Source organism: Zootoca vivipara, chromosome 2, assembly GCF_965207765.1.
Source record: "Zootoca vivipara chromosome 2, rZooViv2.hap1.1, whole genome shotgun sequence".
Lineage (NCBI taxonomy): Eukaryota > Metazoa > Chordata > Lepidosauria > Squamata > Lacertidae > Zootoca > Zootoca vivipara.
Genome location: NC_142584.1, coordinates 52155521 through 52171963, shown reverse-complemented (window position 1 = coordinate 52171963; position 16443 = coordinate 52155521). Strand labels below are relative to the sequence as shown.

Below are 16443 nucleotides of genomic sequence, written 5' to 3'. Positions count from 1 at the left end.
CTGTCTTTGAATTTTACTCCCAAGTGTTACCAAATTTGAGGGGAATGGGTTTCCAGTGCAAGTAAATATGTTAATATTACTGGGCTTCTTGGGAAGGTGGGGCATGGTATAAATTAAATCATACATTTGCTCAAGAGACAGTACATCTGATTGGATGTAGCCACACATTACTGAAAAAGCCATCAGCATATCTAGTTTTTGTTTTCTAGCATTTTGTGCTCCATGCTCGATAACCATTTTGTTTCTTCTTTGTTTGTGCAGTCATTAGTCTCATTTGCCCACACTGCCATTCAATTCAGTTGGATCCCCTTGGATTGTGTTTACAAGCACTCATGAAGTGATCACACCAGTAAGGTCATCATAGCCACTACAATTAAATGGCAGCTTGTCACAAATGAGGTCGATGCCTGTGAGGACAAAACGAGAGGAGGGAAATTGCACTGAAAAAGAAAATAGCAATGAAACAATGCAGAATAGTTGGGTATTGAAACACATTTTAACAGTCAAAAAGCCAACATGCAGTGAAGGTAAGTAGGCTTGACCTAGACATATCTGCAACTATCTTCCTAAGGAAACAAAATATAGTTTTGCCAAGAAGTGTGGTGGAGTCTCCTTCTTCGGAGGTCTTTAAGCAGAGGCTTGACAGCCATATGTCAAGAATGCTTTGATGGTGTTTCCTGCTTGGCAGGGGGTTGGACTGGATTGCCCTTGTGGTCTCTTCCAACTCTATGATTCTATGATTCTAGTTTATATATAGTGAAGGGCGGTGGGAAAGGGTGATTGACCAATTGTAGTCGTTAACAGCCGTCAACAGCTATCAGTCAGTCAATCACAGCAGCAGTTTATTAGGACTTTCCCACCACCCTTCTGAGTAATACCCCTCCCCACCCTCTCACTATATATAAGTGTCTGGTGACTTCTGTTTCAGTGTATCTGAAGACGTGTGCATGCTCACGAAAGCTCATACCAATGACAAACTTAGTTGGTCTCTAAGGTGCTGCTGGAAGGATTTTTTTTATTTTGTTTCGACTACGTCAGACCAACACGGCTACCTACCTGTGTCTTCCTAGGGATTAGGCTTCCCACCCAGATTTGGTTCTCAGTGAATGGCTTGTCAACAACTGGCACACCTAGTGAGTGCTTGTGGTGATGTGGAGATACGCTGGAGACTCATTTTCTTAGAAATCTGGTACATGTGTCCTGCTTAGCCCTGGATGCAATTTTAGTTACCATATAGTAAGATGTAGCCCTTACTGTGAGTAAATGAGAATTCCAGCATTGGTTTGGTTACTGATCTTCATGTACAGAAGGAAAGTTGGCTGAATGGTAATGTGTGAATGTGTGGCTGTGCTCTGTGAATACAGAAAGTTGCATTATTCCCTCAACATAATAATGATTCTATACAGTAGAAAAATCCAAGGGTTTGAAAAGGGGAAAATATCTTAATTATATACTTTAACCATAATATGTTTCTAAGTAACTGTATATTTTCCTGTGATAATAATTTTTTTCGGTTAAACTATTCGGACTTAAATAACTATTCAGACTTAAATAGCTTATTTACATATTGCTTTCACAGCGATGTATTTGAATACAGGCCAAACCAAAAGCTGTGATAAGCAAAAGACTGCAGTTTCTGGCCTCTGTTAACAGGGATGTGCAATATTTGTAAATTTCTGTTTGTCATTTGTTTTTGTTTTTTAAATAAACTTTCTTAAATTTATTATCAGCTGGTGACAATAATCAACTGGAAGTGCACCTTAAATTATTGCGTTAATATGTGCTTTGCAGTGCTGACTTCCCATAAACTTTACTTCCTGGTAGCTTTCTCAACACAGCCAGCTAGAACAACTAGAAGGTTAACTCTAATCAAATGCCTTTGTGGCATTCGGGAGGGGCAAACTCTTCCTCCATCTTCACACTATGGCACGTATCTTCCTTGCAAACCTGTAGTAAAACTTAGGTTCTCGACTAGCCTTCACCAACTTTGTGCCCTCCAGGGATTGGGACTAAGTACTCAATTTTCCCTAACAAACAGCCATGCTGAGGATGATGGGAGTTGTAGACCAATGGCACTTGTAGAGCTACATTCCTGCTGCACTTGAATATCCATATGGAAAATGCACAAACTGTTTTGTGGGGAAAGACCTTCCAACTCAAACACCTATGAACTGATTCCATGATCACTGCCTGGAGCTGATGAGAGGGCTCTAGGTTGAGGAAGTGTATGTGCCAACCAGTGATTTGGAGTGCTAGCTTCCCCAATTTTTTTAAAAGGTTTCTAATTGCCCAGTCAGATTATTTGGTAGATCTTCAACAGCATGACAGCATGCTTTTTTTGCCTCCTTTTTCTATTGGAGCTCTAGCATTATAAACCACAAGTATGTAGCAACACTGTAAAATTATCTGAATTCAGTACAGTGCACAATCTCTGTCTTCGGTTCTAACAGTGAAAGAAAATACTGCGTTTCTCTTCCTTGTAGGAGCTTAATCACTCTACCAGTATGTGCTGTAAGCCAATCTCACATTATGTGAGAAAAATCAAAGAGCTTAAATGATACTGATACCCAAAGAACTCAATATATTATGTTGGTGCCTGATTTAATGCCAATAAAGCAAACTTATTTTCAAGAAGCAACAAAACATTTCTTTGTATGCTGGAAGGCCACTAGCCTAAGGAGTAAATACCGGTACATTTTTCTTATTCATATTCACTTCTCCATGCACCAGGAGAAGGGCTAGCCACACGCATTGGTAGAGCACAGGCTTCATATGCAGATCTAATCCCCAGCATTGCCAGGTCAGGCTGGAGAAAACCGCTGTGAAGAAACACTGGAAAGCTGCTGACACTCCATGCTGTTCTCGGCGGGCTAATGATATGACTTCGTGTTAGACAGTTCTCTGTTTTCCCATGTTCAGCACTGTTTAACACCCGATTCTCTGAGAATTTCTACAATTAATTTCAGAATGAGGTATATACAGCTCCTTCCACTTCGTGTTACTTTTTTCGCCTTTGCAAGTAAACCACACCCATGAGTAATTCTGGCCAGAAAAGCAAGACCAGTTGCACAGTTCCATTCAACTCCAAGTAAGGAAAATCTTCATCCAAATGCTTGTCATAATAGACTGACTGAAAAAAAGCTTTTTATGCAGCTCCTGTAATAGAAGACCATTCTGTATACTTTGTCTTATATATATTATCCATACACTCTGAAAAGAAGTAGACATAGGCGGGCATGCCAAATGGATGGTACTGTGTGTGTGTGAAAGATAACATTTCTGAGTATTTTTTTAACCTTTTATTTAAAGGGAAAATGTTCCCCACTTTCACCTTTCACAAACATTTCACACATCTTTTCATCATGAAAAGGTGGAAGCCAGGTTTGTCTTTTTCTGGCATGATCTTTCTAATTGATCTGTTTATCCTTGTGTCCCTCAGCAGGGAATTTGCAAGGCCCATATACAAGCTACAATTCAACTGGTGTGTTTTCCATAGAATAAAAATAAATGGTGTGTTATCGTACATAATTGTCCCCTGTGTGTGGTTTATCTGCAAGGGAAAAAGATAGCACAGATGAGTAGTAGCAGCAGGAAACCATATTTAGACCATACTGAGCATGTGCAGCAGTCTTTACAAAATTCTGAAATCCAAATTGAATGAATGACAGGAAACTAATCCATTGGTGCTGCTCTTCAACCAGAACCAGGTAATTCAGACCCCCCCCCCAAGTGGGGTGATATGTTTAAGAGAAGGGGACTTCAAAAATTTCTTCACAACATTCTGGCCATTAGTGACAAGCAGTCTTAGTTACTTGGATGTTACCCATATTATCCTCAACTGCAAACTGATGGTACTGTAGTAGATTGGTCCTTATTGGAACCTCCTAAACTAGGTTTAAACCACTGAGCCTCTTAGGCTTGCCGATCAGAAGGTTGGCAGTTCGAATCCCCACGACGGGGTGAGCTCCCATTGTTCGGTCCCTGCTCCTGCCAACCTAGCAGTTCAAAAGCATATCAAGTGCAAGTAGATAAATAGGTACCGCTCCGGCGGGAAGGTAAACAGCATTTCCGTGTGCTGCTCTGGTTTGCCAGAAGCGGTTTAGTCATGCTGGCCACATGACCTGGAAGCTGTCTGCGGACAAACGCCGGCTCCCTCGGCCAGTAAAGCAAGATGAGCGCCACAACCCCAGAGCCGTCCACGACTGGACTTAACAGTCAGGGGTCCCTTAACCTTTTAAACTTGGTTTCTAGTGGTAATTATAATTATAATGCCCCGCCCATCTGACTGGGTTGCCCCAGCCACTCTGGGCAGCTCCCAACAAAACAAAGTGAGACATCAAACATTAAAAGGGGCTGCCTTCAGACATCTTCTAAAAGTCAGGTAGTTATTTATCTCCTTGATGTCTGACAGGATTGCATTACACAGGGTAACCCTCTGCCTGGTTCCCTGTAACCTCACTTCTCGCAGTGAGGGAACTGCTAGAAGGGCCTCAGAGCTGGACTTCCATGTCCGGGCTGAATGGTGGGGTGGAGACACTCCTTCAGGTATACTGGGCCGAGGCCGTTTAGGCTTTAAAGGTCAGCACCAACACTTGGAATTGTCCTCAGAAAAGTACTGGGAGCCAATGAAGATCCTTTAGGACCGGTGGTAGATATCTGCACTGAGAGAAATTTGCTAAGCTGTGTACTGAAGTGATAAGTGTATTTAGAAAATGTACTCAAATATGTGCCTTTTTTCTTCTATATGAGAAGCCCACTATACTATCTAAACTGGATAATCAAAGAAGACAGCCTACTACTGCTGGTTGCCATGAGGGAGAGAGGGAGGACCAAAGTGGCAGGCAGCTTGGGATGGTGCGGGTACAGCAGTGGGATACAGTATCAAGTGATCTTGACACTCCGCCTGCACCGTGCCGAGCTCTCTACTGCCTTGCTCCCCCCTTCTTTCAGTAACCGGCAGCAGTGCATAGCTTTGGGAAGCAAGGTCAGCAACACAGGCCTGCTCATTGCTACTGACGGAGGGCATGTTAAATGTACTTTTTATTAACACCATCCCAGTGGAAATTCAGTTTTTCATTTCTACATGATTTATTGTGGGGGCAGGGGGGCAGGTTTTGTTTTTTGTTTTTGTCTTGTCTTACTAGCATTCCATATGGAGTGGAAGAAGGCAGCACATCTTCCTTGCCATCCTTTTAACAGTATGCTCCCTTGGCTTTCTAGCATGCTCATTTACTCCTAAATGTAAACAGGATATCATTTTTCACGATGCACACACATAGCACCAGAACAAACTGAAACAAAAGTTGTGGGCATTAGTTGTTTGGAAATGTTGTTAGCTGTTTGGAAATATTAAAACGAAAGCAGCTGTATGCAGTGAGGTGGCCTCTGTAGTTTGGAATACTATTACTGAATGAGGCAAGGTAAGGTAAGGTTTGTCATTGCCAGCCAGGTAATGACAAACCAGGTGTAATGGGGAGGCGTGGCTGTGTGCACACGTGTTTGCATGTGGATAAACAAACCTCCAGTCTTGGAACAATTTTCCAGAGTTCCCAGCATTTCCATTTGTACTTTCCTCTGATGCTACGAAAATTTCCCAAGCACCTTAAGTGTGTGTACCTGTCTGTGTTGTGGTTTCCTGTGTCTTGATGAGTTATCCGGTTCTGTCTTGCAGCCCTCAGAATCCAAGTCCAACGTCACCCCTTTCACCGTCCTGGCCTATGTTCTCCGCACCATCCAGCCCTATGCCCACCTCCTCTACGTCCAGCGACTCATCCCCCATCAGGTCTGTTGCAGGTTTGAGGGTTTTGTTTTGCTCAATTAAGTTGCCACTGCTGCTATCATATTTTATGTTTACAAGCTTTTTTTCCCCTACGTTGCTTCCTCACTGCAGCCCAGCTTGTTTTAGTTACCAGATTGTCACAATCCCTCAGCTGCCATCAGGCATCAGAAAAGGAAACTTTTAAACATTCCATGACCTCCAGAGGAGTGATTGGTTGAGTGATCTAAGCACTGTCAACCTTAGCTTTCTTCTTAACGCAGCTTTGGAGAATCCCCTTTAGTTGTGTTTGACTTTGTTTTATATTTGCCAAATTGCTGGAATTGCTTGATACTGACTAAAACCATCTCTGCAGTAGGTAAGCTTTCATTTCCATTCCCCAAATATGAATAGTTTCAGATAAAAAAATGCATTATATCTCTTTTAAACCTGACATTTAACTACAGTCCAGTTCTTCTTTTTTCAGATTCAGTTGTGTCAGTGAGAATAGAGGGTTTCGGAGGCAGTGAGGTTGTGACATTTATGAGAACTGGAACATTTAATATGGGTAAATATATACCAACCATTTACAGACATTCAAAAACTAATTGACCTCTTAAAATTCAGGCCCATTCAGCCAAAGAATGGATATAGTTGCAAAAGACCAATAGTATTACAGTCTTCATTTATTTCCAAGAGTGGTCCTATACATGTCTACTGAGTTCTGTGGGGCTTACTCCCAGGTAAGTAAGTACAGAATGGCAGCCACAAATGTTTGCCCAGCATTGGTTCCCAGGACTTGGACTATCTTTATGTGAGATAGTGTCCTCTTCTCATTTACAAGCTAACCTTATATTTCAACAACCGTTGGGTAGCCCATGCTAGAAACATGGTTTACTAATTATTTCCATTGGCTGCAGTTTTTCTAGCAGTTTTAATCCAGCAATATACTCAAGGAGAATTTTTCAGGTGTACAAAATGCACAGGAAAAAGCATCCCACCCCCAATTTTAAAAAATTGTGCAAAACAGTCCAGAGGAAGGGAATCCAAAGTTGAAAATGAACCTGGGTCCTGATCCACTTTGGGGGACAACTGCAGAAAATGCAAGAGCAATCACAAGGACAAACTCAGCTAATGCATGGTCTCCATGATGGCAAGATGTGTGCCTTGATTAAGATGCCTGCATCCATGCATTAGTTTACTCTGCACAGCGCAGGTGGCGCTTTGGTCTAAACCACTGAGCCTAGGGCTTGCTGATCAGAAGGTCGGCGGTTCAAATCCCCGCAACGGGGTGAGCTCCCGTTGTTCGTCCCTGATCCTGCCAACCTAGCAGTTCGAAAGCATGTCAAATGCAAGTAGATAAATAGGTACCGCTCCGGCCGGAAGGTAAACGGCGTTTCCGTGCACTGCTCCGGTTCGCCAGAAGCAGCTTAGTCATGCTGGCCACATGACCCAGAAGCGGTCTATGGACAAATGCCAGCTCCCTCGGCCTATAGAGCAAGATAAGCGCGCAACCCCAGAGTCGTCCGCAACTGGACCTAATGGTCAGGGGTACCTTTACCTTTACCTTTACTAGGAACATTTTTCTCTTTTTCAATTCAATACAAGCAAGCACCACTTCTGGAGCTGTGTTACTAATTCTTACATGACAGATGAGATGAACCAGCGAATAAACACATGTGAAAGTTACATAGAGCAGAAATGTACGAATCCATCCAACCCTATATTGATTAGCTTCCACTCAACAAGTTGAGCCCAAAGCAGGAAGTGCATCCTTTGATCTTAGTAGGTTTGATTCTTTGAGCTTGTTTGTATATTATACTCAAAATATATTTTGTTATATAGCTTCCTTAGCTTACATTGACAATACAGTGGTGCCTCGCTTAACGAATACCCTGCTTAACGAAATTTTCGCTTAACGAAAGGATTTTTCGAGTGGAGGTTGCCTCGCTAGACGAAATCGTTTTACGAAAAATTCATCTAGCGAATCCCGGTTTCCCATAGGAATGCATTGAAATTCAATTAATGTGTTCCTATGGGCAAAATATATATATATATATAAATTCAATGCATTCCTATGGGATTAGCTAGACGAATTTTTCATTATAAGAAAAGACCCGTGGAACGAATTAAATTCGTCTAGCGAGGCACCACTGTAACTGGAGTTAAAACCCCTTTACTAAGTGGCATAGCGTAGGGTTCATGATCATGAAGTTACACTGGACAGAAAACAGTTTTCTTTACAAGTAACCGTGGCAGGATGCTCTGTGACAGCGATGGAAATCCACATACAATGTGTATCGTGTGTCTGCCACCTGTGTAAAAATTGTTACAGTACTTGCTTGTGGTGCTGTAATGTGTATCTAGGATTCATTCTGAAACCTGATTTCAGTATCTGTTCTTCTGAGAATGTGCAGGATGCAATTGACTACTAAGCAACCACAGATATATCTTTGGATCAGGGACAGAACTTCTGGGCAGCCTTGGTGCCTGGTACTGTATTGGTCAAAGGAAATTCATTGCTGTATGTAACCTTGAAATGGCAACACCCGTCCTTACTCTGGAACACAATATGATGAAGACTTCTGCATTCCTTCAGATGTTTGCTAAGCAGTGAAGTTAACATGATGTCTTAAAATTCTTCAGGGTTAACCTTGAGTAGGAGCTCTATGCAATCAGCTAATAACCTTGTTCTTTTTCCTTATCTCTCTCTCTCTCGCTTGCTTGCTTTTTACAGGGATGCATGCTAGACATTGTAGTTTATTAACAGGGCACAGAAAAGACACATGCATTCTGGCCAGGGTATGGTAATTTTAATTGGAAGCCACTCACAAGCCTTAAATCTGCAAATTTAAATACCCCTACAAGGTGGCTATGTCACATTTTAGTTTTGATACAATGCTGCGTGTAGTGTAACAAAATCAGAATTGCTGTCATTATGAGTCTGGGGTGTGTGCGCACACAAGGGAATCTCTCACTCTTCCCATAAACTGTACAAGGTCACATGGGCAAAACTCGACTGAGTGCTTTTCTGGCCATGTGCCATGCTCAGAGGCAGAAATTAAAAAAAGAAGAAGCAGCTTGATCAGAAATATCTAGGGCTCATTAATGCCCTTGGTAATCCAGGCTGGGCTATGAAGGGCACTGCAGCAGGAAAGGGAGGGCATTGCAGCACCATACACTGAGATAACAGCAAAGAAAAGAAACCAGTAAAAAAAAAAAAAAGAACAAGGCAGTGGCAATTTATTGTTCAAAGCTGTTCTTGTAACTTGTATTAATTACCAATTAATGCACGGTCTTCCCCTGTGGACCCCCACCCTGCCGGCTTTGCTTCCCATCTCCCTAAACTGTGTTTAATGTCTCTGTGGAGTTCCCCTTCTCATTTGTTTTCGTTCCTGCGGGTGTTCTACAAATCCAGACAGACCACTTGACACAACATGTTGGTTTCATGGAGCACATAAGCCATAATTGGTCATAGTGACTTAAGTAAAATGTTGTATTCTGAACATTTTTGGGGAGGGACCCTTCATGCAAGACTCTTGAATGCAAGGTTCGTATTAATTAATTTCCACACACAAACATATTGCAATAGAAATGTTTTCAGGTGTTATGTTTTCCTATTATTCATTGAATCCATCTGAATGCAAAATATTGCTTTTGATTATCATATTCCTGTTAATGTGGTCTTCAAACAGGAATCCTAAATTGAATGTAAGACTTTTGTTGTTGCCAAGGTGTGGTGAGTACGATTCAATTAGAGATTTTGTGGGATGAGGAAAAATTCTAAATAAGTGTGTCTTGTTCCTGGTCTCAAAGCTTTGAACAGGAAACAAGTAGGAAGCCTGCAATTGTCACAATCTCTTTACATAACTAAATGTTTTCCTTGGAAATGTTTTTAGTAAAGTGCCTCCTTCTGAAATTGCCTCCTTGTGAATTCTATACCCAGTTTTGAGGCACTGAATGATTTGGTCCTAGTCATTAAGTAGTGCTGGGTGGGTTGGTCTTCCATTCATTAGGTTTGGATTTGCAGACTTTGTAACGATCACTGGGTATGTTCAGTATGTAGCTTTCTGTTCCTACCATTCATTCACACTAATATATTTTTACTCTGCTGTTATGCCATATGCTAGAGTGATTGTGTGCATTAAATGTCAGTTTTTATATCTAATCAATGGGAAACTGCAGCAGTTGAATTTAACTCTCTTAACCATCTTGATAATGTTTACAAAGATAAAGGATCACTAATTAGTGCCAGAAAAAGACTAGGATTTTTTCATAGTTTAATCTCAATTTAGACAAGAACCAAACAAGATGTGTTGTTAACATACACTTCTTCTTTTTTAAAGCATCCACTAGTGGTGATAATTATTGTGATCACAGCAGGGAAGGAGGGAGAATTTAACCATATTCTCAGATGACAATCTTGCCTGAAAGATATTATTTGCATTAGGAGATCCCCCATTGGCCTTCCTTCTAGTTGAAACACTTGATAGATGATTAGATGGAGGTTCTGCTTAACTACAGTTAATATGCAATAATCGTTGGCTGCTTTAACAAACTTCCATTGTAGATCTCCTGATCTGGAATGGAATGAAACTTCTCTACCATTTTCTGACATTAATTATGCTGCTGTCCAGGTGATCTGTTTTTCCCTGTATGCATTTGTCAGCAGAGGATGTTCAAAGACTGTAAAGGCGCTCAAATTTAACAAATGTGCTTTTTGCTAATGGGGAAAAAATGCTGTGTTAACACAGTCAGTCAGGCATATGGCTAATCTGCAAGGAGGAAAAAAAATAAATATGAGAAACCAGTGGAAGGATTTGTGTGTATCCAAATTCCAGACCAAAAGGTTTTTCAATGAATTTTTTTTTTGGGGGGGGGAGTATGGGACATTTGTCAGTCCAAAAAAACTAATAAAATCAATCCAACCTAATAATGATGATGATGCCTCTGAGCTCTCTGGTGGATTACATTACTTGCTGTTTAGCTGTCCAGTTGTCCTTTAAAATGCAGATTAATCATACTGGTGAATGCCCTCTAAGCAAAAGGACATTTAATGCTTTGGGTTTTAAGGTCTCTCTAAAGTGACTGAGAAAAAAGGGCTTAAAGGCCTCTTCTTAAAAGGTGTCACCTTCTGCTAGTTTCCAGTTACAGTTAGGAAGCTGCCATAGCTCTACCAATCAGAGTGCCTCACCTAGGCTCCATCTCTTTCACTCAAGCTTTTTTGACTGGGTGAAATCCAAGAATTGTCACAGCAGCAACAGTTGACTGCTGCAGGACCAGGAGCTTTGTTGGGGAAAATGTGTCTCATTCTGCCACTCTTCCCCAGAGGCAAAGAGATCACTCATGGGGCAGCATATCCAGGGCTTACTAGCAGCTGCCACTCCAGTTTGATGGTGCTTTATTTCTCAAGCCTCTGTAACATGTGAGTAGGCAGGACTGTGGTTTGTGGCATGGAGGTTCCACTGCAGGTAAATCACTATAGGAAAGGCTTCCTCGGGGTTGGAAATTTGCATTGTACTGTTCAAGCAGATGGGAGCCTTGGAACTGAACTAGAGAGAAAAATTACCAACGAAACCTCAGTTCAAATGATTTACAATGCCAAGGAAAGATTGCTAGCAGAGTTTGGTTACGTCAGCCTCAACCAGGAGCCAGGCCTCTGGATTATGTTTCTTATCAGAAACTCACACACAAAGTTTTTCCAGCTGACTCTTTAGAGTTGATTCCTTTTCTCTGCCTATAATTCTTTTTTTCTTTTAAATGCCCATCACTCCCTGACATAGTATTGCTCATTCCATTGGGCAACCATGGGCTTCCCTTGGTCCCAAATGCAGCAGTTAATGTTGAAATAATCCAATATAACGAAACTTGGTTTTGGAGAGGAAATGTTACATCCCTCCCCCCCCCTCTCTCTCTTCCTCTAAATATGCTTGCTGTTATCTTGAATATTATTCCTTTTATCTTTCCCTTGACCTGTGTTTCCTCTTTTCCTCCACATTTTGCCATCTGGCAGTTTTGATCCACGTTTCAAGGATTCTTCAGGAGAAAATACTTTAGAAATTCTCAAGTCTGCACACACACACACACACAAAACATGTCAAACCTTCCTGCGTGCTGATTCTTTTGTTATTATTTTTGCAGTTCTCCATTCCGCAGAGCCAGAGCACTCTATGCTTGCAAAGCAGAGCACGACTCAGAACTCTCCTTCACTGCAGGCACCATATTTGATAATGGTGAGTATCCATGTGTGGCCAGTCCTACATAATACAAAGAAGAGTGAATGGTGATTTCTCAAGAGAGAAGGCTTGTGTTCCCCATTGAGTAATAAGAGAGAAGGCTTGTGTTTCCCACTGAGTAATCTTAAGACTTCATCCTGTTACAAATGGTGATACAGACTACATCTTTCTGACTGCCTGATGTTTACTAATTGGGAACATATGGGCTAAAATCTATATGTTGCACACCAGTTTGTGCATCTTTGGGGTTGCAAAGGTAAATACTCAATTGAACCCAATGAGGAGAGAGAGCTGCTGGCATAGGGCAGTTATGGTGGGAAAATGAGGAATAATTAACAGGAGAAAACATGGCTAATTTCTGGATGTTGAAATTTGTAAAACTCTATTCAACCACATAAGTATTTGGCTGTATTTCTAACTGCAGGTTGTCAGTTCAGTTAATATTGAAGAGATTTCAGTTGGATTGATAATAATATACTAGAAATACCAGCCCAGTTCATTCAACATGGGTACGTTAGCAGTGTCATCTTTATCCATACCTGCTAATGGGTCAGTTGGTCAGGAGTAAAAGACTCACTGAAAATTACCAAATGGCAGGTGGACAAACCTGTGAGTTTGAGGACAGAGACTCTTAACAGGTTTAAGTGAGGAAGAGTGGGAGAGAAGAAGTGGCCATAATTTACCATTTTTTCAAAAACGAAAGATGCTGAAGAAGAGAATAAATCTATTTATAAGACTGCAGGCTTCAGATAGAATTCTTGGAACTTTCTGCTGATTAGTAGCCTGCTCTCTCCTGGCTCTTAGGCATACAAAAAAGCAGAACAAATGGAGAAAGGCTGTTTATATTGAACAAACAGTGGTTGCTAGATAAAAATCAGCTGGGCCACACTGAGAGACAACTTGCATAATATTCACTAGATTCAGATAGGTTGTTGTGTACACAGAATGAGGTCCGCTCAGCGCAATGGGACTTTTCCCCCTCTTCTGTCCCCATGCCTCCTAAATATGCTGTGAAAGGTTGGGGGGAAACCGAGAACAGGTTGGGGGATGAGAGGAGAAGTGAGTCTTCTTGTGCTAATGGATCTTATTCCGTGCCTAGTTACCTCACTTAGGACTATGTTGCAGTCGACCTACTGAATGTGACCAAGTGCATTTTATAATTGCTGCATTAAGAGAAAACACTTTAAAAATAGTTTTTAACAAGACAAATATCATGTCAAATGAAGCACATTTTTTATTTGCCATACTTTTTCAACTTGGAGCTATAATCTTGCGTGAGAGATAGCAAGTCAAACTAGCTATGTTAGTCTGCTTCTCATTAGTCAAACTGACCGTATGTAGCAAAAGTATGGTCTATGAGAATCCCGTCTCTGGCCAGGAGAAAAGCAGCCAATTGCTCACCTTTTTCACATTCAGTTGTAACAGTGGTTCGTTATTTCATGCTCTTTGATTCATTTGCTCAAATCATCATGCGTAGGAGTACCTTTCCCTCCTTAGGTTCCTTAATAATAATAATAATAATAATAATAATAGCTACATTTGCATGTAGAACGACAATTTGCCAACTACAGAGTTGATTAACTTACATCTCTAATTTTTGCAAAAGTTATTAACTGTATAACACCAGTGAAGTATTTGGAAACCTCCTTATCTTTTTAATGCAGTGAAAGGTGCAACAGAATTTCCTTCCATTCTTTCAGTTCAGTTTTATTTATTTATTTAAGCCTGCCATATGATCACAGCAAAGATGGGCAGACTATTTAGTGTTGCTTCCCGCGTTTAAATAACTCTGTAGGGGGCTGTATACTTTATACTGTATATTTTATTGTTGGAGAGGCGGTTTATAAATGTCAGCATTGAGGGCCTTTCAGCACTTATCATTTATAGTTGATGCCCCCCCCTTTTTGGCATGCTGCCAAACAACATGGTCATTATTCAGCTAGTATAATGTAACAAACAAATGTTGTTGTTGTTTTTTCATTTGTGTGGCATCCCAGTTTCTGAGTAGGAGGGGTTGGAGGTGGTTTGAGAGACATCAGGGTCATGCCACACCCCTACAATGAATGGGAACTTCCAGTTTGCGAGGTGAATTCAGGGTAAAGATATGGCAGATAGAGATGGTGGTACTGTCCATGGCAGCAACCATTAGCTGCAGGGGGGAAAATATCATAATAGTAAGGTTTTCCATAGCTCAGGCAAACATGTAGTTCTTCTTAATCTTCTATACTCCAACAAGAGTAGAATCCCAGAATAGTAGGCATTAAATCCAGGCACACACCCCAAAAGCCATGAAAGGTCATGAAAGGTCTGTCTCCATAACTCCAACATTTACTGACTAGAGAAACATAAGGGTAAGTAGGTGGTGTGACTACTTTTCTCAATTCAGGCACAATCAACCATTACTGTAGAAAGGAAGCAGGACTTTACTGCACTAGCAGATGGTCACAACAGGATATCACACAATATAATTTCACAGCCACTTGTTTCGATACCATAGACCAAGTGTAGCTCAGTCAACAGAGCATGAAACTCTAAATATCAGGGTCATGGGTTTGAGCCCTGTACAAAATATTTCTGCATCGCAGGGGGGTTTATGAGATTACCCTCATGCTCCCTTCCAAATGTTTCTCTGCCTTCCTTGGTTTAACTGCAAAATTTCATCCGCCCCTCTTACCATCTTCCTTAGAAGCTGAGATTTCCGACTGTGGTGGGGGACATTAAAGCTAAATACTGTTTTAAAAACCCCAAAAAACCTTACATGTTGAGAATACTAACAAGGATTATACAGGTGGCCTTCTCCTATACATTATCCTGTTCTGATCTAAATATAATAATGGAACAATGTGGAAATCAATTGAAAGGATAATAAAAAAACCAATTGCATTAATCATTTTAATATAAACATGTAAATTTGACTAAGGCTGTAAGAAGAGACTGTAAGAATTTCCTTAATGCTGACATTTTAAAAACCTTTCCTAAGATATGTACACAGTTTCCTCTTAAAAAGTAAATTTGTATTCCAAGTCTGAGAAAGAAATTCCAGACCAGGAATTTCAAACTCAGCCCTCCAGATGTTTTGGGACTATAGTTCCCATCATCCCTGACCACTGGTCCTGCTAGCTAGGGATCATGGGAGTTGTAGGCCAAAAAATCTGGAGGGCCGCAGTTTGAGGAAGTCTGTTCCAAACCAACCTAGAGATCTATTGTTCCCAAGTGCCTCATTGTTTTGCTTGTTTAACCATTAGAAGGACTTCGATGTTCAGTTTTGAAATAAAATGTCTTGAATTTTGTACGAAAAAGTATACTTACTCAAATTCCTCTTCCTGCTCCCTCACCCAATAAATATAAAAGCATTTTTCTTGTCCTCATATACATTAGTGGGCTAGAACAAAATGAGAGAGCAGTATAGAGTATGAATAAGTAAAAGCAACCTTCATACTAAGCATTCTAGTTATAATAAATCCATTGCCATTGTAAGGTTGCTGTTTGTGTTAAATTTTGATAACATTTTGAAAACCTATCAATCGGGTGAGGAGGAAATAATATGGTGGGATTCCTACCATGGTTGCTGCCTTCAGTTCCTTCAAGGAAGGGCAAGATAAAAAAGTAAGGAGGAAGAAGAGTACTATTACTTTGCTGACCTCTCATCTCTTGGCATAAAATCATGTTCAAATCTACTCTGGAAGTTTTGTGTTTCATTTGATAGATTAACCTAATTCCCAAACACAGGTTTAGGTTTGCAGCCAACCCCTGTTTTAGGCATGACCAATATGTGTACAGTTGTGCAAACGCGCACAGCACCAAACCTGGAATTGACCCAGAAACGTCATAAAAGATGTCACTAAAAGGGCGGGGCAGGGAGCAGAATGGGGTGTTTCAATTGCACAAAATTGCACGCTGGTGCGCAACTCAAGTTCAACTGCCACACTTCTGCTGTTAACTTTTTACTTGCTCCAAAGTATATATATATTGGTAGCATTCTTTTGTGGAAGTTTGGCATGGAACCCACGCTACCCTAAACATCTTTTTGCAGGGGGGGGGAGTTATCTCGGGGCATGCTTCATGCTGCTTGGCTGTCCTCGTGTCTATTGCCATCTTAGAGTTTAAATCAGTAAAGGAAACTATTTACCAGGTCGAGCATAGGAAATCCCATTAATGAGCAAGCCAGAAAGAGAATAAGTGCTTTAATTTTCTTAAGTATAGAAGGTTATCTTTCCAGATTTTTTCTCCCCATAAAGCCCTGTTCAGTCCCAAGAGTGGCTTTTAGCATTATCTGCACAGAAACAGCAATGGCCTCTTGATAATACTTCCTTCCTCCTTCCTTCCTCCTCCTGTGAGCTGGAATGTATGACCAGGCTTATGTAACCCTGTTGTCATCACGATGGCTTTCACAAACAGGAATATAGTTTCCTAATGTCTGTTAACTACATAAACATAGAAAGCTTAAAAAAA

General features: G+C 40.9%; 1 protein-coding gene across 3 annotated transcripts in view; it reads left to right on the top strand.

Annotated features, from left to right (window-relative positions):
• Nucleotides 1-16443, top strand: part of ARHGAP26 (Rho GTPase activating protein 26) — a 212389-nt gene that overhangs the window by 193187 nt on the left and 2759 nt on the right. For all 3 annotated transcript variants that reach the window (XM_035105360.3, XM_088663139.1, XM_088663141.1), the window contains exons 21-22: nt 5672-5782; nt 11897-11988. In XM_035105360.3, coding sequence (XP_034961251.1) covers nt 5672-5782; nt 11897-11988 — 203 coding nt within the window. The remainder of the gene's footprint in view (nt 1-5671; nt 5783-11896; nt 11989-16443) is intronic.